General features: G+C 38.9%; 1 protein-coding gene and 1 pseudogene across 1 annotated transcript; both read right to left on the bottom strand.

The window, feature by feature from the left end:
• Nucleotides 1–790: 790 nt before the first annotated feature.
• On the bottom strand, nt 791–17,166 carry P2RY10 (P2Y receptor family member 10). Its single transcript, XM_062184300.1, has 2 exons — nt 17,095–17,166; nt 791–1,826 (listed from the first exon to the last, which is right to left on the bottom strand). Exon 2 carries the CDS (start codon nt 1,775–1,777, stop codon nt 791–793), a length of 987 nt encoding a protein of 328 aa, XP_062040284.1. The 5' UTR covers nt 1,778–1,826; nt 17,095–17,166.
• A 4,634-nt stretch (nt 17,167–21,800) lies between these two features.
• On the bottom strand, nt 21,801–24,148 carry LOC133752641 (choline-phosphate cytidylyltransferase A-like; annotated as a pseudogene).
• Between the last annotated feature and the right edge of the window lie 865 nt (nt 24,149–25,013).

Here is a 25,013-nt window from a genome sequence, read left to right as displayed (position 1 = left end):
CATGTGGCTTAGCTTTATTCTGTGTCTTCACCATTGGAGTCAAATTTAGTATCAACCTAACACAAGCAACAGTTCAAATAGAGGGAATAACTTAAGCATATGTGGTGTGTACCAGACACATTTTGGCTCACTACTGTTTTTTTTTTTCTTTACGCAAGTTATTTAATCTCTCTGAGCTTCCATTTATTCATTTGCTTTGGAAAATTCTACAGGTTTATTCAAAGTCCCAAGACAAATGCTATGAAAGAAACTTAAAAGTGGCAATACAGAACACAATAAACATATGATAGATTTTCAATGAATGTATATCCATGGTCTTCCTTCAATAGAAGGTTTGTGATCCTGAAATTTATGCATACATTTCTTCAAGACTGGAGATTTTTACTCCAATTTATAAATTAAGGTCTTAAAAGGAAAGGGATTTAATTCATATGCTAGAAACAGATCCTTGTATTTACTGTATCTTAACAAGATATTTACTGTAGAAGTGTTTAATATTAAAGTATCCAAGTTCTATTTGCTTAGAAACATCTGTGAAAACTTGATCTATGACTCTTCAGTAAGAAAGTGCCTTGAATTTAAAAAGGAAACAGGTAAATGCTATCTTCCCCTCCTCTCTCATATTTTCACTAAGCATCCACCATCTCCCTCCTGTGATCATAACTATCATACAAGAAAACATTTATCTCTATTGTTTCCAAGTTCAATTAAAGAAGTTGGTAATTCTGGTCTTCGGAAAAAGCCAAGGAACAGAGATAAACAAAGTCATGATTTAAGAGTTATTTTATTTTTAACCAATCATTGATGAGCCACTCTCTTTGCTCATGAGGCGGGAACGCGTCACAGAGCTACCATGCCGAGATAGTTGATCACGAAACTCTGAGGCTGTGAAGTAATAGAGAATTGGATCCAAAAGGCAGCAAAGACTTGCAAGGCACAGACAGAAAGGGTGGAAATAGAGCGTGCTTTGGATAATGGAACAATTGCTAATGATGGTTTCCTTTACCATAATGTAAAAAATGAAGTTAATATGGTAGGGAATGAAACAGATGAAGAAGACTGCAGCACACATGAAAACCATCCTCAATGCTTTTGGCCTCTCGTTGATCCCTTGAAAAGCCACTGGTGGCTGTCGCAAGGATATAGTTGTTTTCCAGGTACACCATGCAATGATTACCACTGGGATTACAAACCCTGCAAGCTCAGCAACTGAAATTAATCCAACCAAAGCCACTGCATTCATTTGCTTGTAACCAAGATCAGCAAAGCAGGAGACACTGTTGTTGGCCAAGTTTGTGCTTCTTAAGATGGGAAACGGCAAGCAGGCAGTCCCCACGACGACCCAGATGGCAACACTGATGCCCACATCGTACCTACGCTTCCAGTCTCTGGCCCTGAAGGGCTTGAGGAGAAAGAAGCACCTCTGAAGACTGATGCACGTCAGGAAGAAAATGCTGGCATACATGTTGAGATACTTCAGGTAGAAGCACAGCAGGCAAACGGCCCTCTGGAAAGGCCAGTGGTGGCTGATGTAATAGTAAATCCGGAGGGGCAAGGACAGCACGTGAGCAAGGTCAGCCACGGAGAGGTTGATCATGAAAATGATGGCTTTATTTCTCCTTCCGATGAAGCGGCACAGAACCCACAGAGCCACACTGTTGGCCAGAAGACCAGGTATGAATATCAGGATATAGGTGGTTGCATACAAGGAGTAGTGAAATGTTACATTGGTAACATTGCAGTCAGTCTCAGCATTACTGGTACCATTGCTACCCATCTTGAGTATTTCAGTATATTCATCAAGGTAAGCTGTAGATTTATGACACCTGCCAAAAGCAAAGGAATAAAGAGTATAATGGTTAACTATTTCTTTATCCAGCATCCATTTCTCTATTTTATACTTACCGAAGCAGAATATTATAATTAAAAGAGCCTTGCATACAGGTGAAAAAGCTGGAGTTCAAGGACTCTATATCATTGATCCAAGATCACCCAATGAATCAGCTGGGAAAACATGGAACTGTCCCAAAAAACTCACTACCAAATTTTCTAAGTTACGTCTTGAAAGCAAGGATATCTTGAACTAGTATATTTTTCTCACCATAGAAAGTGTATCATTTGAGTAAACTTTTTTTGCTTCCAAATTTATTTTGCTCAAAACCTTGGTTAGCAGGATACACAGCAGACTCATAGAATGGCAGATGTCCTAAATAGCACTCTGGCCTCAGAATCAGCCCTTAAGGCATTCAGATCTGGCTGAAGAGCCCATGGGAGTATTTTAGGCATGGAAAGCCAAGACACTCTGGAAAAAAAAAAAACCTAAATGAAATGAAAGATCTCTGTGAGTGAGATCCCAGTAGAAAGAATGGGCCATCAAAGAAGGAGGTACCTTTCTCTGAAGGGAGGAGAGACTTCCACTTTGACTATGACCTTGTCTAAATAAGATCGAAGTCAGCAAACTCAAAAGGCTTCCATAGCCTTGGAGACTCATGACTAGAGCATAGGGAGATTACTGATGCCATAAACAAGAGTGTTAAATTGTTAAGTCAACAATAGGAGTCACTGTGTACTTACTCCTTATGTGGGATCTCTGTCCTTAATGTGTTGTCCAATATGAATTAATGCTATAACTAGTACTGAAACAGTATTTTACACTTTATGTTCTGTGTGGGTGCAAACTGATGAAATCTTTACTTAATATATACTGAATCGATCTTCTGTATATAAAGATAATTGAAAATGAATCTTGATGTGAATGGAATGGGAGAGGGAGCGGAGATGGGAGGGTTGTGGGTGGGAGGGAAGTTGAGTGGGGGAAAAGCCATTGTAATCCATAAACTGTACTTTGGAAATTTATATTTACTAAATAAATTTTTTTTAATTTTTTGACAGGCAGAGTGGACAGTGAGAGAGAGAGAGAGAGAGACAGAGAAAATGGTCTTCCTTTGTCATTGGTTCACCCTCCAATGGCTGCTGCGGCCGGTGCACTGCACTGATCCAAAGGCAGGAGCCAGGTGCTTATCCTGGTCTCCCATGCGGGTTCAGGGCCCAAGCACTTGGGCCATCCTCCACTGCACTCCCAGGCCACAGCAGAGAGCTGGCCTAGAAGAGGGGCAACCGGGACAGAATCTGGTGCCCCGACCGGGACTAGAACCCAGTGTGCCGGCAGGCGCCGCAAGGCAGAGGATTAGCCTATTGAGCCATGGCACCAGCCTAAATAAAAGTTAAAAAAAAAAAAACTTGGTTAGAGTGATTATTGTTCACTTAATCCCAGTTGCGATGTTAGAAGTTCAGCTTCATTTTTTGGGTCCCTTTGCTTCTCCTTTGCTACTTTGCCCATGAGGTACTGGCTTCCTACCTTGGCACCCCAGTACTTGGAAAATATTCCTGTCCCTTGAGCCTTCACCCCTAGTGTCATCGCTGATTTTCAGAACCAGGAAACATGGACTGTTTGTTATTATATCACAGTAGCTTGTGACTCTAAGGTTCTCCTGAAGTTTGTCTCTCCCTTGACTTGGGCCTCATTCGAAACCTATATGAAGTACTTCAATAGAATATTAATTTAAAGTTGATTAAGGGTACTCTCTCTCATGTAATCTTGGAAGGGAAAAGGTAAATTTTCCCCATAAGATGGATTCTGGATTTGTGTGGTATCATTAGCTTTGGAGATTATCCAGTGGTTACAGTGAACATTGCTTAGAGTATTAGCAACAAACGGCCACAAAAAAAAATTGTGGAAGCACTCTAAGATTTAATGTGGTTTTATTCATTGAAGTAATTATTATAAAGGAAGAATTTTTGAAACAACTTAATAATATTTAATGATTTAGTATGTATTTTTTACATATTATATTAGAACATCGGGAGGGTAGTATTTAGGGCTTCACAAGGACTGTGCATGGAATTATGCAGGCTTCTAGCAGGCAAGAACAGTAAGAGAGAAATAGGCTGATTACTTTAAATATCTTCTAGAATTTCTCACTAGGAAAGACTTTCGGAAATCATGTATTTCAGACGCCATTCAATAAAAGTAGAAGGCAGACCCAAGGAGAAGATTTTATTATGGCCACATGGCTAAAAAATGAAAGCCATGAGATTTCAGATGGGTGGACAAGATGTATAATCTCCACACAAACACCAATCTCCTCATTTTTGTATTACAGGAATGTTTATTGAATTTAAAGCTAGAAGTAGAAGAAATAAAGTGAGAAAGTAATTGTTTTTTACTATTTTTATTTTGTTTTGTTTTGTTGTAATTACAAAGGAGTAACCTCCTTTTAGATTATTCTTTTTCAGTAGCAGGATGTCTTTCTATAACATGTTTAGTCTTGCTCTAATAAAAAGAGATGTGATAAAAGAACAGAACCCCAAGTGATGAGTTCACAGGTGAAAAACCATTGATTTGGGGCCAGCCTTGTGGTACAATAGGTAACGCCACCATGTGCAGCATTGGCATTCCATATGGGCACCAGTTCAAGTCCCTGCTGCTCTATCTCTGATTCAGCTCCCTGCTAGTGTGCCTAAGAAAGCAGTGGAAAATGGCCCCTGACACCCACATGGGAGACCTCTAGTGGAATTCCAGGCTCCTGGCCACAACCTGGCCCAACTATGGCCCTTGCACATATTTGGGAACTGAGCCAGCAAGTGGAAATGTGCCCTCTCTCTCGCTCTCTCTCTCGTTCTCTTTGTGTGTGTGTGTGTGTGTCCTTCTTTTTCATTAACTCTGCTTTTCAAATAAATAAATAAATGTTTTTTAAAGTGCTGGTGTAGTAAGCTGTTATTTCTCTAAAGTGTACTTTAATTTTCCTTCCTCTTCTATTTTATCCTCCTTCCTTGGCCTATGATCTGTGGTATGCCTCAAAGAGTCACAGTCATCTTGCCTGGGTATGTATGACTTAGAGTGGAGGAATGCTCACAGGAAATGATTATCATACTATAACCATCACAAATGTGCCCTGTAATCTTCAATGGGAGTTTTCACATGTATTACCTGACTTACTTCTCATAACCATCCTAAGAAGTAGGAATTATTACTCTCAAAAAGTCAATGAGGAAACTAAGGTTTAGAGTGATTCAGTAAATTGACTAAATTGACTAAAATAACAAAACTAGAAAGTGGTAAAGGTCAGATATACCGTAATGCCTGGATTGTTCCAAAGTATATACTGTTTCCACTATGCCACTTGCCTTCCTTGAATAGGAAGGACTACTTAGTGGAATGCAGCCAGTTTAACTGTCATTTGTTGGACATGTGAAGAACACACGGTTGGCAGAGCCTTTTTAATTCCATAGTAGTACCTTATGATATTTTTTAAATATTTATTTATTTACTTGAAAGTCAGAGTTACACACAGAGAGAAGGTGAGGCAGAGAGAGAGAGAGAGAGAGAGAGAGAGGTCTTCCATCCAATGGTTCACTCCCCAGTTGGCTGCAACAACCAGAGCTGCACCCATCTGAATCCAGGAGCCAGGAGCTTCCTCCGGGTCTCCCACGCGGGTGCAGGGGTCCAAGGACTTGGGTCATCTTCTACTGCTTTCCCAGGCCATAACAGAGAGCTGGATAGGAAGTGGAACAGCCAGGCCTCAAACCAGTGCCCATAAGGGATGCCAGCACTGCAGGCTGTAGCTTTACCCGCTACGCCACAGTGCCCACCCCATACCTTATGATCTTATAACACTAGTATTCACTCAGGCTGTCAGGATAAAACCAAATACTGTCCACATACACATTGACCATCCCTCCCCAGCACCGATTTTGACTTCAGAATTGGCACTGCCTCTATTCTCATCTATTATTAATGCAGAGGCTGTGAGCCAGCAAATGAAGAGGCATTACAATTTCAAAAACTAAAAGCAGCTCACATCCTCTCAAATCATTCTTCCACTTTTGCACTTAACAGACATGACTGTTTGTTTTGGCTTCCTAGGTGTAGAAAGTTTCACTTACTAAAGGAACATGTTCTGTTTGCACCTCCGTGTTAAATAAGAGCCTGATTATGTGAGAACAGCAAACTAGAGGTCACATTCACACCTTTGTTTTTATTGTTGGTTTTTATACCTCTGCAATTCACAGTTCCTTGTGAGCCTACAGATTTGCATACTGTACTTTCAAAAACTTCTCTATTCCAGATTTGAGGGAAAGTAGGAAGGAATTTTCCCCAAATCTTATTAGTGACAATTACATGTAAAATCTCCATGGCAGCTAAAGGCAGAGGGAATTTATTTTGGGTTAGGCAGAAATACAGATTCTCCTAGGAGGCAATGTTTAGCTTACCATGGACAATTTGTGTTACTTCTGAAACTTAAGAAAGGAGAACAGTCTAAGAAACCACTAACAGGAAAATATTGGGTGGAAGAATTAAAGCCAGACTGCATTCCTTTTCTCTCTCTGTCTCCATCTCTCTCTTTCTCTTTCATACCTCTAACACTGGCTCTATTGTTGATTATTTCTGGATGATTTGTCTCTCTTGTGTTGTCAATCTCTCTCCTTTTCAATGCAAACATATTTGTTTTCTGTCTCATATATACAAGGATGTGAGATTGGAGAGTCACTCTTGAATCTGTGCTATCTTCTCAATCAGTTTCATGACTGGCCCTTCACACATTCAAGCTGTAAATAATTGCTGAGTCATTCCTTTTCCTGTTAACTAGATTTTCCCCCATATCCAATCATTAAACCAAGCGATTCTCTCTTTTTAGTATATGTGCTTCCTAAGTGAGCATGGTGATATCCTCTTTTAAAAAGCTCTCCAATCCATCTCCACCCCTATCAATATCCTAATCCAGGCCACTAATACCACTGATCTGAACCACTGTGATAGTTGCCTTATGGTAATTCCTTCATTCCAGTCTTTCTCCCTGTGATCTATTCCCTAAATCATGCCTAACACTAACATTAAATATGGTTGCAATTTATTGAAGGCTGCCATTTATTTATAGGCTAAACAGAAGCACTGATTGCTTCCATATTACAAATGAAATTGAGTTTCAAAGAGCTTAAATAAGTCATTCTGAAATCATAATAGCTGTACAGGGTAGATAGAGGTAATGCATTAGAATTAGAACTCATGCTTGTCTCTGAAGATTCTTACTTCTATCATGGCACTTATTACACTTACTAAAAATTTTCTTAACATATTTTTCTCTTGAATTAAATTTTGCATGCCTTCAGAGCAGGAACTGCATTGTCTCACCCTTACTAACCCTTTCCACACTGTGATCCAGATAATCTTTTTTTGATACATCATGCCATTTTCCTGCTTAAAATCCCTTGCTAATTCTCTATTGCTTTTTTCACTAAGTCCAAACTTCTCACTGTGGCCTAAAGGCCACATATATATTCTGATTCCTCTATCCTTAAATATTATTTCTTTCCATTCTATCCCTCATTCTCTATATTTTACTACTTTCAGATGTTTTAAGTTGTTAGTACAAACCAAAATTTTGTTCTGACAAAGGATTCTGCATGTTATTCCCTCTGCCAAGGATTCTCTTCTCACAAACTTTCACCAGTCTGGTTCCTTTTAATTGCAGCTTGCAAGTCAAAGGGAACTTTACTACCAACTCTATCTATATCACTACATACTCTCATACTCTGTTATTTTTTATAGCACATACATTTGCAATTTATGTGTTTATTCACTTGTTTATTGGCTATTTCAACCACTATACTGTTAACTAAATTAGTGCCATAAAAGATGTTTTGTTCATCATATAGCCAGAATCTAGCCTGCTACATACTAACCATGCAATGAATACTTGTACAATTACATTGAATTACATACACAGTAGTTCAATACTCTTATTTAGAAGCATTCAGCAAAAATGAAAACCTTGAAGTATCAACTTAATCCATTTCTGTTGCCTGCTGTTCCCTCTAAAATGTTGTTTTCTGATGTGAGCTTTTTTTTTTTTTTTTAAATTTTTGACAGGCAGAGTGGACAGTAGAGGGAGATAGAGAAAGGTCTTCCTTTTTGCCGTTGGTTCACCCTCCAATGGCCGCCGCGGTAGGCACACTGCGGCCGGCGCACCGCGCTGTTCCGATGGCAGGAGCCAGGTGCTTCTCCTGGTCTCCCATGGGGTGCAGGGCCCAAGCACTTGGGCCATCCTCCACTGCACTCCCGGGCCACAGCAGAGAGCTGGCCTGGAAGAGGGGCAACCGGGACAGGATCGGTGCCCCGACCTGGACTTGAACCCGGTGTGCTGGCGCCGCAAGGCGGAGGATTAGCGTGTTAAGCCACGGCGCCGGCCTGATGTGAGCTTTTTAACATACACTTGCCCTTTCTAATTCAGGAAATTCATGCATGTAGAGAAGTCTGAGGAAAGTGCAAAGGAATCAATTTAAAAATCACAAGTGGTCAGCCATAGCCTATGGATATAAACAAGCACAGCGCAGGATCTCAGGTTATCACCAACACTAGCATTTGGATCATAGGAAGAGGGCAGTTCTTGTGATTTAATTCCAAAGGCATCTCATTTTTTTTTGGTGGTGGCAGTGCTTGTCACTACTAAGAGTGCAACTGTCTCATCTCATCAACAAATGATTTCATACTTACCTACACAGGGGACCTGGAATGGGAAGCTACACCTGTAGTCCCCAAAGCTCTTTTTACTTAGAAAGTAACATCAAAGGAAAATAGCTCAATTTACTTTTTTCCATGGCTTCTTGAGGACTCTTGATACCATGGGGCATATCAATAAATTATCATGTATTTAATAAGTTCCAACCTGTGGTCCCCTTGTTGGGATCTGTGGAGAATATAGAATCATCCACCATAGCATCTGTCCATGATAAACTTCTTTTGTTTTTAGGAAAACATTAAGAAATTTCCAATACCACACTAGTGCAAAACAAAAAAAAAAATAGGTGAAAGGCATAGAAGATTAAAGGCCCTAATGTTAGCCTAGTGAGGTAAATAGGATACGTACCAATAACTACTCTAGCATAGCTTTAGATGATAAAAACATTTAATCAAGAAAACCTCAGCACCTTGTTCAAGGTCACAGTTAGGCTGTGGTGGAAGCAGTATAAAAAGCCAATTTGGGGGCCGGTGCTGTGGCCTAGCGGGTAAAGCCACCGCCTATCACGCCAGCATCCCATATGGGCTCTGTTTGGAGCCCCAGCTGCTCCACTCCCGATCCAGCTCTCTGCTATGGCTTGGGAAAGCAGTGGAAGATGGCCCAAGTCCTTGGGCCTCTGCACCCACTTGGGAGACACAGAAGAAGCTCCTGGCTCCTGCCTTTGGATTGGCGCAGCTCTGGCCATTGCAGCCAATTAGGGAGTGAACCAGCTGATGGAAGACCTCTCTCTCTCTCTCTCTGCCTCGCCTTCTCCTTCTGTGCAACTCTGAGTTTCAAATAAATAAAATAAATATTTTTAAAAAGCCAGTTTTATAAACTTCTTATTCAGTGATCTTCCTATCCTATCAGATGGCCCTTATCGAACTCCAAGAGAATTTCCAATCACAGATGCCATTTGTACTGTACCATCTGCATTCTCTTCCTGATTCCCATAGGCATAGAGTTGGAAATAAAAATAATGATGGTGGCCAAGGAAGAGACAAAATTAACCTTACTTTGCCTGAATTATCCATCAATCTATAAAAATACTAGTAGCCCTTCAAATTATGGTCAATCTTCATCTCTTTAAGAAATTCTTATTGAATAATCAGTCTGTATTGATTATTATCAATATCATTCTTCTGAGGCATAACAATTCATGATGTTATGGAGCAAGCAAATATTCTGCTATGTGTGTACCCTATCTGCTGATTGCTAAGGATGGTGAAGTGATTTGCAGTCCCTAGGGAGAGATAGATCTATGAATAAGTAACTGGGGTTGGTGGTGCAGCAGTTAACACACTGGAATGCCCACATTCTCTATTGGAGTTCCAGGGTTTCGCTTCCCACTCCACTTCCAATCCAGTTTCCTGCTAATGCACACCCTGGGAGATAACAAGTGGTATCTGAAGAACTTGGGTACCTGCCACACATGTGGGAGACCTGGATGGAGTTACTGGCTCCTGGCTTCAGCCTGACACAAATCTGGTTATTGCAACTATTTGAAGAGTGAACCAGTGAATGGGTGATATTTTCTCTCTCTCTCTCTCTCTCTCTCTCTCTCTCTCTCTCTCTCTCTCGCTTTTAAACAAAAATAAATAAAACATTAACAAGAATAACTACCATAAGAATTTTTAAAACTTACTGTGAAAGAGGTAATAAAGAAATTGTCCGGGAAGCAGAAGTAAAGCCTGCCCAGAAGAGGAATATTGGAAGTGCAATTTGAAGGGTAATGGAGAATCTGAAAAGAAATGATTTATCACCACACTTGTGTTTTAGAAGGATCACTCTTGTAGCAATGTGGAAAATGGATTGGAAAGATGGACACATGCAGTTCAAATCAGTTGGAAGTAAGCATTGTGACCAACAGTCCAGGTTGGCCTTGACTGATCATTTCCTGGAACACAGGATTTTCAGTAGTAAAACCATGACAATCCAAAGCAAATAGGATAGCTGTTCGTTCACCTTACTGCTGCAACCATGAAGGTGATACAAAATGATCTCTGGACTTGGCATGGAGAGAAGATAATAATTTTTTAAAGATTTATTTATGTGTCGGAAAAACAGACTGACAAATAAGAAGAGGAAGAAGGAGAGAGGGAGAAGAAGAGGGAGAGGGGGAGGGGGAGGGGGAGGGGAGGGAGAGGGAGAAAGTGAAAATTCCACAACAGCCAGACCTGGACCAGACTGAAACCAGAAGCCAGGAGCTCCATCTAGTTCTCCCACATTGGTGGCAGGGGCCCAAGCACTTGGGCCATCTTTCATTAAAAAAGTGTGGAAAAGATATCCTAATTTTTGTACTTTCTCCAAAACATTTTCAAATACGGCACTCACCTTACAATCTGAACCAATTAATCCCTTCCTTATTTCAGCTTTCCAAATCTGTGCTTTCTGCGTAGCTGCATTATGTTCTGACCCTTCAAAAGTTTTTTTTTCTCTAACATTTTAATCACTGAGGTATGTTACAAATTGCACCCTGCTGACTTACACCACACTCCCAGAGATCTTAAATGTCTGAACCTCTTTCATTTTTCCCTGTTTTCGCTTAACATCCTCCCCACCTTACTTCCTCTTCTACCCCGCGTAGGTTAGTCTAACCACTCTCATGCAAGAACCCACAACTTCCTTGTCCTCCATTCTGCTGCACCATCCTGGCAAGCCTCTAATTCCAGATCACGTCCACAGCCCACTTTCTTTCTCACTACTCAAATGGCTGAATTTCCATATTAAAAATATCAGAGTTGAGGCAGGCATTTGACAGGGCAACTCAGAAGCTGTTTAGGATGCCTTCATCCCATATCAGAGTGCCTGTGAGTGCCAGGTCTGCTCCTCATTGCAGCTTCCTGCTAATGTGCACCCTGCAAGTTAGCAGATGACTACTAAAATAGTTGGACCTCTGACACCTGTGTGAGAAACCCAATTGAATTCCAAGCTCTTGGTTTCAGCCTGGTATAGCCTCAGCTGTTGAAGGTGTTTAGAAGTAAACTGGAAGATGGGAGAATGATTCTCTCTCTCTCTCAAAATAAATAATAAATGAATAAAATTATAAAACTAAGAAAAATGCCAGTCTATTTGCAATGCTACAACTAGAATTAATGATCTCTAGCCTAAAATGTTTTACTATTGCCTATTTTCATGTGCACCTGATTAGTACCTTCTCCTATTTCCAATGGGACTATTCAGCACCTTCCCAATTCTACTGAACCTTTCTCCTCTCTCCCCTGCTCTCTTATCTCCCATCTTTGTCAACAGTTGTCTTGCCCATTACCTCACAGATTGAAGTTCTTGGACGAAAAATAACTCAATTTAACCTATTGTCCCCTCCAACACAATCTTTTCTACAACTGTACTCTTCTCACTTTCAACACAGCTACCCTTCCTATTGCTCAAGATGAATTCCCACACTCTTCTTACCTCTCTCAAGATACTCTTTAATTAATCGTCTCTTTTCTCTCCTGGACCATCATGCTATCCTGACTCTCAGGTTGGTCTTTGTCATTAAGTCTCCTTAACCTCCAAAATGTTTCTCCTCTTATCTATGCACCTTATTCTAGTTCTTTGTCCCCTTCCTTATTTTCTTAAGTAAACTCCTTAACGTAGTTGCTCACACAATTCTTCCCTTTTCTCACTTCTATTCTTTTATTTATCAATGTATTTCCAGGTGATATACATATACGCACAACTTTACTCCACTCCATAATTATATGGTTGAGAGCCTTCAGAGGACAGAGAAAAGAGCAGAAATCTCAATGCCTCCAATATCAGTTTACTGAAGTAATCTCTTGGCATATTCAGTTTATAGTGTTCTGACTAGGGTACACATTGCCATGTAAGAACAGTTTATTATAATTATACCCCTTTACAGATTAGAAAATGATGTATCATCAGGATTAAATGGCTCTCTCAAAGTCCAAGAGTTGTTATTATTTTAGTTGTAATAAGGCTCTTCGTACAGGAAGAAAGCTGAAATTCTCCTTATCCAAACTACTGGTTGCAGTGAATGAAAGATATTTTAAAGTGGCATTTGTGTGAATAAGACTTTCCCTCAAAAATGAAGAAACCATTGTCCCCATTTCTAATCCTAGCAATTCTATGTACATATACTATGCATATATGTTAATTATTGCACACCAGGTGTCAGAGTGGGGTTATATCTGAGCCAAGGATCTTTATGGAGTTTTGATTATGAGCCCAAATCATAATAGATCTGTGAATAGAAGTACTGAAAAAATTAATTTCTTTATAACAACAGTGAGTTGAACGGGGCAAGAACTGTAGGATAGGAAAGACTCAAATGTAATAGAATATATTGAAAAAAGTGCTGGATTTGAAGCTAAGAGACTTGAATTCAAGTAACTGTTCAAATAGCGTTTCTTTGTGTGACTCTGATAAACCCTTTATATTCCTCATTGTTAAAATAAGATGATTTGAACTAGATGATCTTCAACTATCTTCTGTCTCAAACTTGGCATGATTTTATGAGCATTGTCCCTCTCCATCTCTCCCTCTAGCTCATAGCACCAGCAATGCCATGGACACCACTAATACAACTACCATCCCCTCAACCAGCATGACGATTTTTATTTTACAAAACATTTTATACATCTATAAGTGTATTTTTAAAATTCATAAAAAATGAATTCAAAATATAAGCTTATTTTGGTGAAAAATATTTTACATGTATGTATAGCTTTTTCATAATACACATTTTCCATTACTTTTTTGAAGACCCTATGTGTGTGTGTGTATAAATGAGGGTACATCAAAAAGTTTGCAGAAACGGAATTAAAAGAAAAGTTTCTTTTGGTGAAAAAAATTGAAACCATGCATATATTTTCATAATGTGTTTTTCATGAAGTTTTTGTAGACTTAATGTGTAGGGGTGTGTGTGTGTGTGTGTGTGATTGCCATTAAACAATATTAAAAATAGCATGTATTATCAATGAACACATCAAGGCATACCATCCTTGTTTTACAGATTAGGAAAATCAGGCTCAAAGAAGTGATCTCATTTACACGTGGATGCACTGGAGCTTATACTTTTCTGGGTTTAGAAAATTGTTGAAAACTATAGTTAAGAGAGACAATTACAAGGTGTAGAACAATTATTCTTAAAGTGGAAGGGTAGAAAATGTGTTACTTGAAAAAAAGCATACTCTATTATAATTAATTTGGAAAACAATCATTTTAAAAACAAAATTATTGCTCCTATAATACAAACTGCTTGAAAGTTAGCAAATGATAGAATCAGGAGTGTGGAGCTTAGGTTCTTAGGTTTGGGAGCAAGGTGACTGTTCTTTCCCTAAAAAACATCCTTACAAGTTTTGACCCTTTAAATCCTTTCCATCTTTTGACCTCTCACCATTAGGTCACTAATACCACTAAATAAACATATTTATCAAGTTTACTTCTCTTATTTGTTGATAGGGCCAGTCTGTGGCTTCTTATCTTGGGAGGAGACATTAAACAGAAAAAGAAACTTACTGATGGGAATCCCTCCCACTCTCCAGGGGACAACTTTTCCAGGGCATTTGGGAACTTAATTTGTTTTTGGCTTTTCTTACCAGTTCCAAGTAAATTACCCAAGCCAGTCTGATCTTCATAACCATGATGTTCTTCATTCAATCACTTACATTCAGAGTCAAAGTATAGCAACTAGAATTGGAGATGCTGCTGTTTCCTGAATTAATTCAGATTAACTCCAAGTAACCCTGCTTGATGTCAGAGCACAAAAATTTGGATATATTTTGCAAGTCTAGACATAATTTCTGTTAATTATAGAAAATGATATTTATTTTATACTTAAAATGAATTAAAGCAACTGGATAACTCATGAACTAATAATTTGAAATTCATTGAATAAATCTTTATTGAAGTTTTGATGTTTTAGGAGGAAAGACAAATTCAGCATCATTTATAGGTGAAAAGAATTATGCTCTTAGTAGAATCATGTCTCTCCTTTGGAGATCATTGGGAAGATCAAATGAAAAATTATGTGAAAGTATCCATTTTCTTGCCTGATGGACAGTAAGTATTAAATAAATGTGAGTTCCTTTCCTCTTTACTAGTTCATAGCATAATCTTCCAGAGATTGGTTTAAAAAATTCCCCCAAAAAGCATAGTTATTAAACATGGCTAGAAGGTCCCTAAGTACTAATTCTTAAGGTGGGAGTGTGCAAAACATATGCTCCTTAAAATATTCCCTACTATAATAAATTTAATTGGAAAGCAAAATTATTGTCCCTATAATGCAAACTACTGAAATTACAAATCCTTAATATATTTTTAGATATTGGACTCAGAATACTCAGTGTGATGGAACACATCTTTCTATACGCCAGGGTCTGATTCCTAGGGAGGCAATTCTGCAATAATCTTGTAGTGAAATTTGTATTTTTCTCAAAAGGAGCCTTGGCTTTAAAACTTTGAGAAATGTTGATTAAGCATCATTGTCATTGTGGAAATCAGATTTCAGAAACCATTTCCTTGTTTGTGTTTCAGCATTTAGGTAAAAATGTAAAATTTTAATTTAAATCTCAAAAGTGTAAAATACTTTGCACTCTAAAGGTTGAAGCTCTTATGTAATATATTATGAAAGAAATATAATGGCCATTGGGAAAAGTTATTGGATTCTTTTGGAGACCTGAACTCCATTTTCAGAAGATCCTATCTAGTTAAAATCTTCTGCCATGGTCCCAATATTCACCACTTCATGACATATGACTCTCCTCAGGTACCTGGCAGCTAAGGATCAAATAATTTTATTGTTAGGAAGGAAATTAGAGACCCTCAATTCTAGGCCCTTTCCCATTATTAGAAGTGAGATTATTGAGAATCATTGCAATAAAGTCACTTGCCCAGAGCCACACTGTGAGTCATAGGCAGAACTTGAACTATAATCCAGACTTCTTCACTTCTTGTATACTGGTCTATCTACTTCATCATTCTGCCAATGAAGGCAAGTTTTGAAATCAAGCATAACTTCCTTGACATCTGTCTCTCTGATTATTGGAACTCTTAAAGAGTAGTTTCACAATAGCTGTGTTCTCTTTGCTAGCAGCATGGCCTGCCTCTTAGGACTCCAAATATCTCACCTCAAATAAAACTAGCTACCAAGAAAAACCCAAAACCACACAGAAATCTGCTCATTTTTTTAGTTAATTTTTGTATCTCTTACTGCAAGAACCCAGGTAGTCTTGTGTAACTTGAACTCAACATCTTTCCTAGTTTAGCCCAAAAAAAGGAAATGCATTTAAGCTACAAACATTTATTCAACAGGAACCACTACAAAAAAAAAATTTCCCTGTAGTATGACCTGATTCCCAGTATAGGTGATACCATTTTCTACTTTGTGAGCATATCGCATAGTTTCAGAAGTGAATAACTTTACTGTGTTGCAATTGCTGACATAAAGTCCTAGATTAAAAGAAATGACAATGACTCATCACATCCCCCTGACCAACCAAAATAGAAATATTCGTACAAGGATCCTTGGAACCGAGACTACTCCCCATAAAAGCACAACAAAGTCTGTTATTCTATCTAGACTGAACCTGCTGCTAATTGACTTGGCAGAGTCCACCTTTAGGGACTCCAATTGCAAGTCTCGTTTTGTCTCGGTCATCTCAGCCCAGAGCTAGAGAGGTACTGCAACTCATATTGATATCAATAATTACTAAAAAAGCTTCACTTTTGGGCTCTGATATCCGTATAATTAACCTGGGGTCAAAAAGTAGTTTTCAAAAAATCAAGGGACCCCTCTGAGCAGACTCTGTAATCATCTAAGATAGTCTATACTTTCCTAATCTAAAACCAAATGGGGAAACAAATACATTTGTAACTATTGTCTGGTAGATGACCTTTACATTAGGGGAAAGGGAACATGAGTTCCTTGTGCTAGTTGCAGCTCTGCCACTAAGTAGCTTGATGACCACAAGTACCTTCACGTCATTGGCTCTCAGTTTTTTTTCCCATATGAATTCTGAAAGTTTTGGTCTCTGAACACACTTTGAGCTCCAAAATCCATGATCTGATTTTCTTTTCTCTTTCTGGGAAAAATTTACCATTGATCTCAATATCTTTAAATGCTAAACTTACCAAAGCAAGGATTTTATACCCATACATCTTCCTTTGCTATTTAACTAAGTAAGATATACAGAGCAGAAATTCAAATCCTTTTTTATTGCCTTAATATTGTGAGTTGTACCAATGACTATCGATGTATGCTCTTTTAATTTTGTGCCCTCTTCTTGGTCCCTGGTCTACAAAGAGCTCTCAGCAAAAACAGGCTACATCAAAGACTCCATGATCCTGGAATAATGGTGAGGACTGACAGCATTCACCCTATCTTTGGATGCTGGTCAGACTCAAGGGCAGTCATTGTTGCTACTGCTATAAGAAGTCTGAGATGAGAAACTGGGGAAAATTTCAATTCAGATAATGGCCCGCACATTGCTCTCTGTCTTGATCTGTATTCTCCCACCAAACCTCCCACAAGAAACCACCAATTCTGGTAAATAGGTAGGCTCTAACTTACCTTGGAGTTCAGCTGGAATAAGCACTCTTCTTTCTTTGCATGAATCTAGAGGTAAAAAAGCTTAGCTCTGAGTGACACAGATCCTGCTGATAACTGAAAAAAATTGTTGTTGAAAGAGGAAGTTGACTACATTTGTTGTCTCACCACAGAAACCTTATTTGCACGGACTGAAGGTAAGTCCCTTGAGCAAATGACGCTGCTCTTGCTTTATTTCTTTTTCATTTCATTGGTGCAGAGAAATTCAAAGAGCAGAGTGTCAAGGGCTATGCGCACTCAAATAATGACTGTATGTCAGCCTTCCTAAATTTTCTCCATACTGTCTGTTTACACAACAGCCCACATGCCTATCTATCTCACTAGATTCCAGTAGGTTCCATGGGAAGATGGGATTTTCAGTCAAAATCTGAAGAGCATTTACCTAAGAACTATAGCATTTGCCTAAGAACAGGATAGCTGCAGCTCCTTTAAATCAGAATTTTTAGAAGACTGTGTGAAAAGAGATATATGACTAATTACACAGTGAGTATACATAAAAATCAAATTAAACCAGTAGGAAAATATAGTTTTTTTGAGATAATAAGATCAGATAGGAATCTTAGGTCTTCCTAGGAAACACAGAATATAGTAATGAATAATGTCCTCAACATTAGCTATTATTCCTAATCTATTGCTAGTCTAGGAAAGACCAGACAAAATCCTTTGAAATACCAAATCATAATTTTTTTCCAGAGAAGACACAATCCACCAATCAAAGTAAACTTTCAGAAGAAGAGAAGAATTCAGAACTATGGGCAAAAAGAGACAACTGAGTACTTTAAAAAATTTTTTTGTGTATTTGAATGAGTTACAGAGAAAGAGGGAGATATACACACACAGAGGGGAGAGAGGAAGAGAGAGAGAGAGAGAGAGAGAGAGAGAGAGAGAGAATTTTCTATGCCTTGGTTTACTCTCAAATGGCTCCAAAGCCCAGGGCTAGACCAGGCCACAGCCAGGAGCCTGGAACTCTATCCAGGTCTCTACACAGGTGACAGGGACCCAGGCACTTGAGCCATCTTCTGCTGCTTTCACAGACAGATTAGCAGGCAGATGGATCAAAATTGGAGTGGCTGGGATTTTAACTGGCGCTCAAATGGGATGGCCTGTGATACAGACAGTGGCTTAATCTGCTGTGCCACAATACCAGCCCAACTGAGTACTTTTTATTCTTATGAATAGGATAATTATTGATTTCAAGTAGTAATGATTCCTAGACCATCAGTCATATCCAATACATAGAAGACTCTCTCCTGGAAATTGCAGGTGACTGTTAAATTATAAGCTTTTTTGGTTTGTATACCGCTTTGCTTCTTCCAATTAACATCAAAACTACTTGAGTTGATTTTTTTTGCATAAATTGGGAAATTTATCCCCTATCTTCATTTGCTTCCTTTTTTGGGGCCAATGACAGAAGAGACTACTTGCATGCAAGAGAGAAATGAGGTAAGCTGACAGGCTTTGTCTAGTAATGTTAAGGTGTTGTTTGTGAAATAAATGTGAGATGTGGTGATGACAGCTCATTATCAGGAAAGGGTTCCTTTTCTCCCTTACCCCCAAAAGTTTGGCATCAAAGCTCAACAGTTCTTGAAATTGCTTTGTTCAGAGAATAATCATACCCCAGAAAAACTGGCTTACATTGCCCAAACTCACAGGGGACAGATTTGTACCAGAAAGCCAATTTAATAATTTATGGAAAGAAACAGAACTGCCAAATGCACTGAGATGTGTGTTGGCCTGTCACTGTATTCTCTTTTCAGTAGGGATGCCAAGTCAGAAAACTAAATTAACAACAGATTAGGGCTGGATAAATACATGAAATCAGAATTAGGAAGGGGACTGCAAGGTTAAGCTTGTTTCATTTGACATACATCAGCCAGGATGAGAACACTCTCTCTTTGCCAGTCCTCACAAGTCATGGATTTTTCATCAAACAGCCCAAGCTTAGTTTCCAATACTTCTCTTGATGTCCTTGCGATTTACATTGGACATTTCTGAGTGTTTGGTGTGGCTCCACCTAATTCTTTAATTGTTCTGGTTCTAGGAGAGCTTCTTCCTTAATCAGACTTAATCATGAATCAAAATGCTACACTTTGACCTAACTCACAGTACTTGTTTTTCTCCTTTGTGTATGATATTACCCAGAAAGCTCTTTCCAACTCCAGGCTCTGAGTTCAGAATGTGCTCTTTTCACACCAGAGAGTTTGAGGCTGCTTTGTACACTTTGCTTGTCAGAACTACTGTCAAGCTTGGCTGAGACTATGGTCCCCAGTTGTATGATTTTCCTTTAGGCCCATAGACATTGTACATACTGACCAAAATTTTAATACACTGTAAGGAGACTCTGCAATCAAAACTGTTTATTTATTTACTCATGCATTCATTGAACATTTTATAAATTTACCCCTTCCCTCACTTTTTAATTCAATAATTATTTATGAAAGAGCCTTGTCCTAGACTAGTTCAGAATACAGAAATGAGTCAAACATAATCTCTACTCTCAAACAGTTTTCAGTATTAATAAGATGATAATACTTGAATATAACTGCTTAACTTACTAGCCTAGAAATGAAAGGCTTGGGAAAAGAGCACTCTAGATGGAGGGAACAGCTTAAGGAGAGGTTGTCCTGTTGTTAATTTGAATTGTGTTTCTGAGATTTCAGCAGTTATTGGAGCTATTCCATAGGATTGTTTGAAGAATTGAGATGATATCTGTGAGTTGCCTAGAATGGTGATGGAAAACAGAAATATTGAGCAATTCTTCTTCATTAAATCTAATACAGAAAGAATTGGTGTCACAGCTTATTCTATCCTTTATTTATTTATTTATTTACTTGCTTTTTGATCCCACTATTGCTCCAAAAAAGATTAAAGAGGATTTAAAAGGACACATAGTACAGCAAGATAATATAAATTAAAAAGATATTTAATACAATAAAGAAAGATGTAACAAAGGTAAAGGTTTTTTTTTAAGTTTACAATATAACATTATAGGTTTCTTGTAGACAGTAGAGTTACTAGAGTGAAGCAAACATATTTCATGATCTTCATATCTCACATCTCACTTTTCTTCTGTCAGAAAGGTAACTAAATTCTACTTAGTTAACAAAAATCCTTAATACAATAAAATTGTAATAACTGCAATCCTGGTATTATATATTGGATTTCTAGACTTGTTAATCCTCCATATCTTCTCGAAGTCGGCGAACCCTAAAGGCTTCCATAGCCTCGGCAACTCATGACTAGAGCCTAGGGAGATTACTGACGCCATGAACAGGAGTGTCAAATTGTTAAATCAACATCAGGAGTCACTGTGTACTTACGTCCCATGTGGGATCTGTCCTTAATGGGTTGTCCAATGTGAAGTAATGCTATAGCTAGTACTCAAACAGTATTTTTACACTTTGTGTTTCTGTGTGGGTGCAAACTGATGAAATCTTTACTTAGTATATACTGAATCGATCTTCTGTATATAAAGATAATTGAAAATGAAAAAACAAAAAACTTGGTGTTAAATTGGAAATTGCATACAAAATTAATCAATTTTTAAAAAATATCATGTAGGATCTCTGTCCTTAATGTGCTGTACATTGTGATTTAATGCTATAACTAGTACTCAAACAGTATTTTTCACTTTGTGTTGCTATGTGAGGGCAAACTGTTGAAATCTTTACTTAATATATACTAAACTGATCTTTTGTATATAAAGATAATTGAAAATGAATCTTGATGTGAATGGAAGGGGAGAGGGAGCGGGAAAGGGGAGGGTTGCAGGTGGAAGGAAGTTATTGGGGGGGGGGGAAAGCCATTGTAATCCATAAGCTGTACTTTGGAAATTTATATTCATTAAATAAAATCTTTAAAAAAAATCCTCTGTATCTTCTGTTTTGTAACTTTTGACATACATCGTTTTCATCCCCCACACCCATATCTGGCCATGATAAACACTGTTCTATTCTCTGTCTCTGGATATTTTAACTTGTTTTTGTAGTTCTACTTACTATATTTGAAGGACTAACTTTAAAAAAAATTAATGAAAATGACAATTTCCTCATCAAGATCACATGAACATAAACAGTAAAACAAAGTCCTTTGGGGAGGGTAAATGGAGGTAGAACAGGCTTCTTTTTTTTTTTTTTTTTTTGGACAGGCAAAGTGGATAGTGAGAGAGAGACAGAGAGAAAGGTCTTCCTTTTTGTCATTGGTTCACCCTCCAATGGCCGCTGCGGCAGGCGCATTGTGCTGATCCAAAGCCAGGAGCCAGGTGCTTCTCCTGGTCTCCCATGGGGTGCAGGGCCCAAGGACTTGGGCCATCCTCCACTGCCTTCCCCGGGCCATAGCAGAGAGCTGGCCTGGAAGAGGGGCAACCGGGATAGAATCTGGCGCCTCAACCGGGACTAGAACCTGGTGTGCCGGTGCCGCAAGGCAGAGGATTAGCCTGTTAAGCCACGGCGCCGGCCTAGAACAGGCTTCTAAGGTACTGACAGCCTCCTTTTTATTGTGGGTGATTGATATCTCTTGAAGGATAGGCTATTTTGATTTGTTGATTCCCCAACTGTCTTTCCTTTGTAGATGTCCTTAGGTTTAGTGTTGGGATGACAATTTGAAATTCAACAGAAATCATCTGAAAGTGATGGGACAAAGGTGCAGGAGTGGAAAGGAGAAATGAAAGCTTAGGTTTCTTCATTCTCACTGATATGATAGGCTGCAGCCTTGTACTTGGAGACATTTGCTGGGGAGACAGTTGGGAAGTCTTGCCAGCAAAGGGTCATTGGAAAGAAAGATGGGGAGTCTTCACAAGTAGGGTGGCTGCTGGGACTCTGCTTTGGGTTGATGGTCTTTTCTTTCAGTATATGTTTCAGTGCTCCTTCTGGACCAAAGATTGGCAAGAAAAGTCCAGTGAATTCTTGGGACTTCTTTTCCCATTTCTGAATGAGGTCAATGCTTTCTTCCTCCACCTTCTGAACAAATTATTTTGATTTTTCCTCCACATCTTTTACCTTCTTCTCTATTTCATCAACCCACTCCTGCAAGTGTTGTGTTTTTTTTCTCATTGATAAAGTTGACATTGAGCTCCTTTGCTGTGTAGTCTCTCCGTAGGTTCTGTCTCACATACACATCATAGTTGCAGACAATTCTGGTGTTGATGTCTGATGTGGATACAACTTTTTTTTTTCTTCCAGCTGGGGTGTTTTTTTTTTAATTAAACTTTTATTTAATGAATATAAATTTCCAAAGTACAGCTTATGGGTTATAATGGCTTCCCCCCTCCCAAAACTTCCCTCCCACCCACAACCCTCCCCTTTCCCGCTCCCTCTCCCCTTCCAATCACATCATGATTCATTTTCAATTCTCTTTATATACAGAAGATCAGTTTAGTATATATTAGGTAACGATTTCAACAGTTTGCCCCCATATAGCAACACAAAGTGAAAAAAAAAATACTGTTGGAGTACTAGTTATAGCATTAAAGAAGAGTGTACAGCACATTAAAGACAGAGATCCTAGAAGATAATTTTTTAAAATTAATTAATTTTCTATGCCATTTCCAATTTAACACCAGGTTGTTTTTTTTTTCATTTCCAATTATCTTTATATACAGAAGATCGATTCAGTATATAATTAGTAAAGATCTCATCAGTTTGTAGCCACACAGAAACACAAAGTGTAAAAATACTGTTTCAGTACTAGTTATAGCATCACTGCACATTAGACAACACATTAAGGACAGATCTCACATGGGATATAAGTACACAGTGACTTCTGTTGCTGACTTAACAATTTGACACTCCTGTTCATGACGTCAGTAATCTCCCTAGGCTCTAGTCATGAGTTGCCAGGGCTATGGAAGCCTTTAGAGTTCGCTGACTTTGATCTTATTCCGATAGGGTCATAGTCAAAGTGGAAGTTCTCTCCTCCCTTCAGAGAAAGGTACCTCCTTCTTTGATGGCCCTGTTCTTTCCACTGGGATCTCACTCACAGAGATCTTTCATTTAGGTCTTCTTCTTTTTTTCTTTTCCATGGTATCTTGGCTTTCCATGCCTACAATACTCTCATGGGCTCTTCATCCAGATCCACTTTTGTCCTCTGTGTTGAAGCAAACATGACTGCCTTCTAGATGTGCTTATAAAAATCATTACTCCTGGGGCCAGCGCTGTGGCTTAGCAGGTAAAGCCACCGCCTGCGTGCTGGCATCCCATATGGGCGTTGGTTTGAGACCTGGCTGCTCCACTTCTGATCCAGTTCTTTGCTATGGCCTGGGAAAGTAGTAGAAGATGGCCGAAGTCCTTGGGCCCCTGCACCCTCATAGGAGACCTGGAAAAAGTTCCTGGCTCCTGGCTCCTGGCTTCTGATCAGTGCAGCTCTGGCTGTTGCAGCCAATTGGGGAGTGAACTAGTGGATGGAAGATCTCTCTTCTTCTTCTTCTTCTTCTTCTTCTTCTTCTTCTTCTTCTTCTTCTTCTTCTTCTTCCTGTGTAACTTTGACTTTCAAATAAATAAATAAAGCTTTAAAAAATCATTACTCCCAGCAGAAGAATAAAGGATATAGTTATGGGCTACAAAATCAGTCCTGTGTTCTGCCAGGAACTGGAGTGTCAGGGTTCAAGGGGCATTTCTCACCACCTCATCCATGTAGCAGCAGTGTTACACTGTGTTGTAGTGCTCATTTTCATTCATCACCATGAAGCCTTTGAGGTTGTGCATTAGCTCAAAGGGTTGTTTGCTTCTATCAGAGCCTGGGCATGACCAGAATGAAATAAATCAAATATTCCATTTGCATAAAATCTCATAAGCCGTTCACAAGGAGTTCCCCTGTTGCCTTCTTCCATGGTTAGCTGGCATAGGGCTTTAGTAAAGTTAACATCAATTTCATCATAAAAAGGAGCTGGCTGCCATAAGCCAACTGGACAGCTTTGTACTTTTGAAGGAATTCCATCCATCTCCCTCTATTACCCCATTGGCTACTGTGCCACTTTCCTCCTCTTCCTTTCATTGACTTTGACTGAATGCAACACATCCATTTTTTTTTTTTTGCAACATATCCACTTTCACAGGAACACACCCTGGTCACAGATATTCCATAAGAATAATCAAGCAGGGTATGCTCCCCAGCCCCTGTCCCATTACATTTCTGCCGGGTTCCCTGCATATTTGAATTTTTAAAGAAACAGATTTCACAGGTGTAGGCTCTGAGGCATAGCAGATAAAGCTGCCACCTGCAGTGCTGGCATCCCATATGGATGCTGGTTCAAGTCCCGGCTGCTCCACTTCCAATCCAGCTCTCTACTGTGGCCTGGGAAAGTGGTAGAAGATGGCCCAAGTGCTTGGGTCCCTGCACCCTCATGGGAGACCCAGAAGAAGCTCCTGGCTCCTGGCTTCAGATCGATCCAACTCTAGTCGTTGCCCCCCATCTGGGGAGTGAACAAGCAGATGGAAGACACCTCCCCACTCTCTCTGCCTCTCTGTAACTCTTTCAGATAAAGAAATCTTTTAAAAAATAAAGAGAATAGATTTCATATACCATACAATATTTTTCCTGTGAGTGGCTTATGTCATTTAGCATAAAATTCTTCAGTTCTATGTAGTAGCAAATGGCAGGATCTCCTTTTTGAGGAATAGTATTACAATGCGTTTTTCTGGATTGGCCTTTTTGTGATTCAATTTTTATGTCTCTGTGCATCTCTCTTTATGATTTTAAATATTTTACTTAATATTATCTTGCTATACTATGCTTTCTTTTAATAATCTTGAATCCTTTTTGTCACAGTGGTGGAATCAAAATTGAATATGAATTAGTTTAGATAAAATGTCTTTTAGAGTTTCCCATGTCTGATTACATATTCACATATTCCTGTGCATTTTTAAAACAAACCATTCAATAAATAT

The sequence above is a fragment of the Lepus europaeus genome, chromosome X (assembly GCF_033115175.1).
Source record: "Lepus europaeus isolate LE1 chromosome X, mLepTim1.pri, whole genome shotgun sequence".
Lineage (NCBI taxonomy): Eukaryota > Metazoa > Chordata > Mammalia > Lagomorpha > Leporidae > Lepus > Lepus europaeus.
Note: the sequence above shows the minus strand (reverse complement) of the source record. Positions and strands in the feature narration are given on the sequence as shown.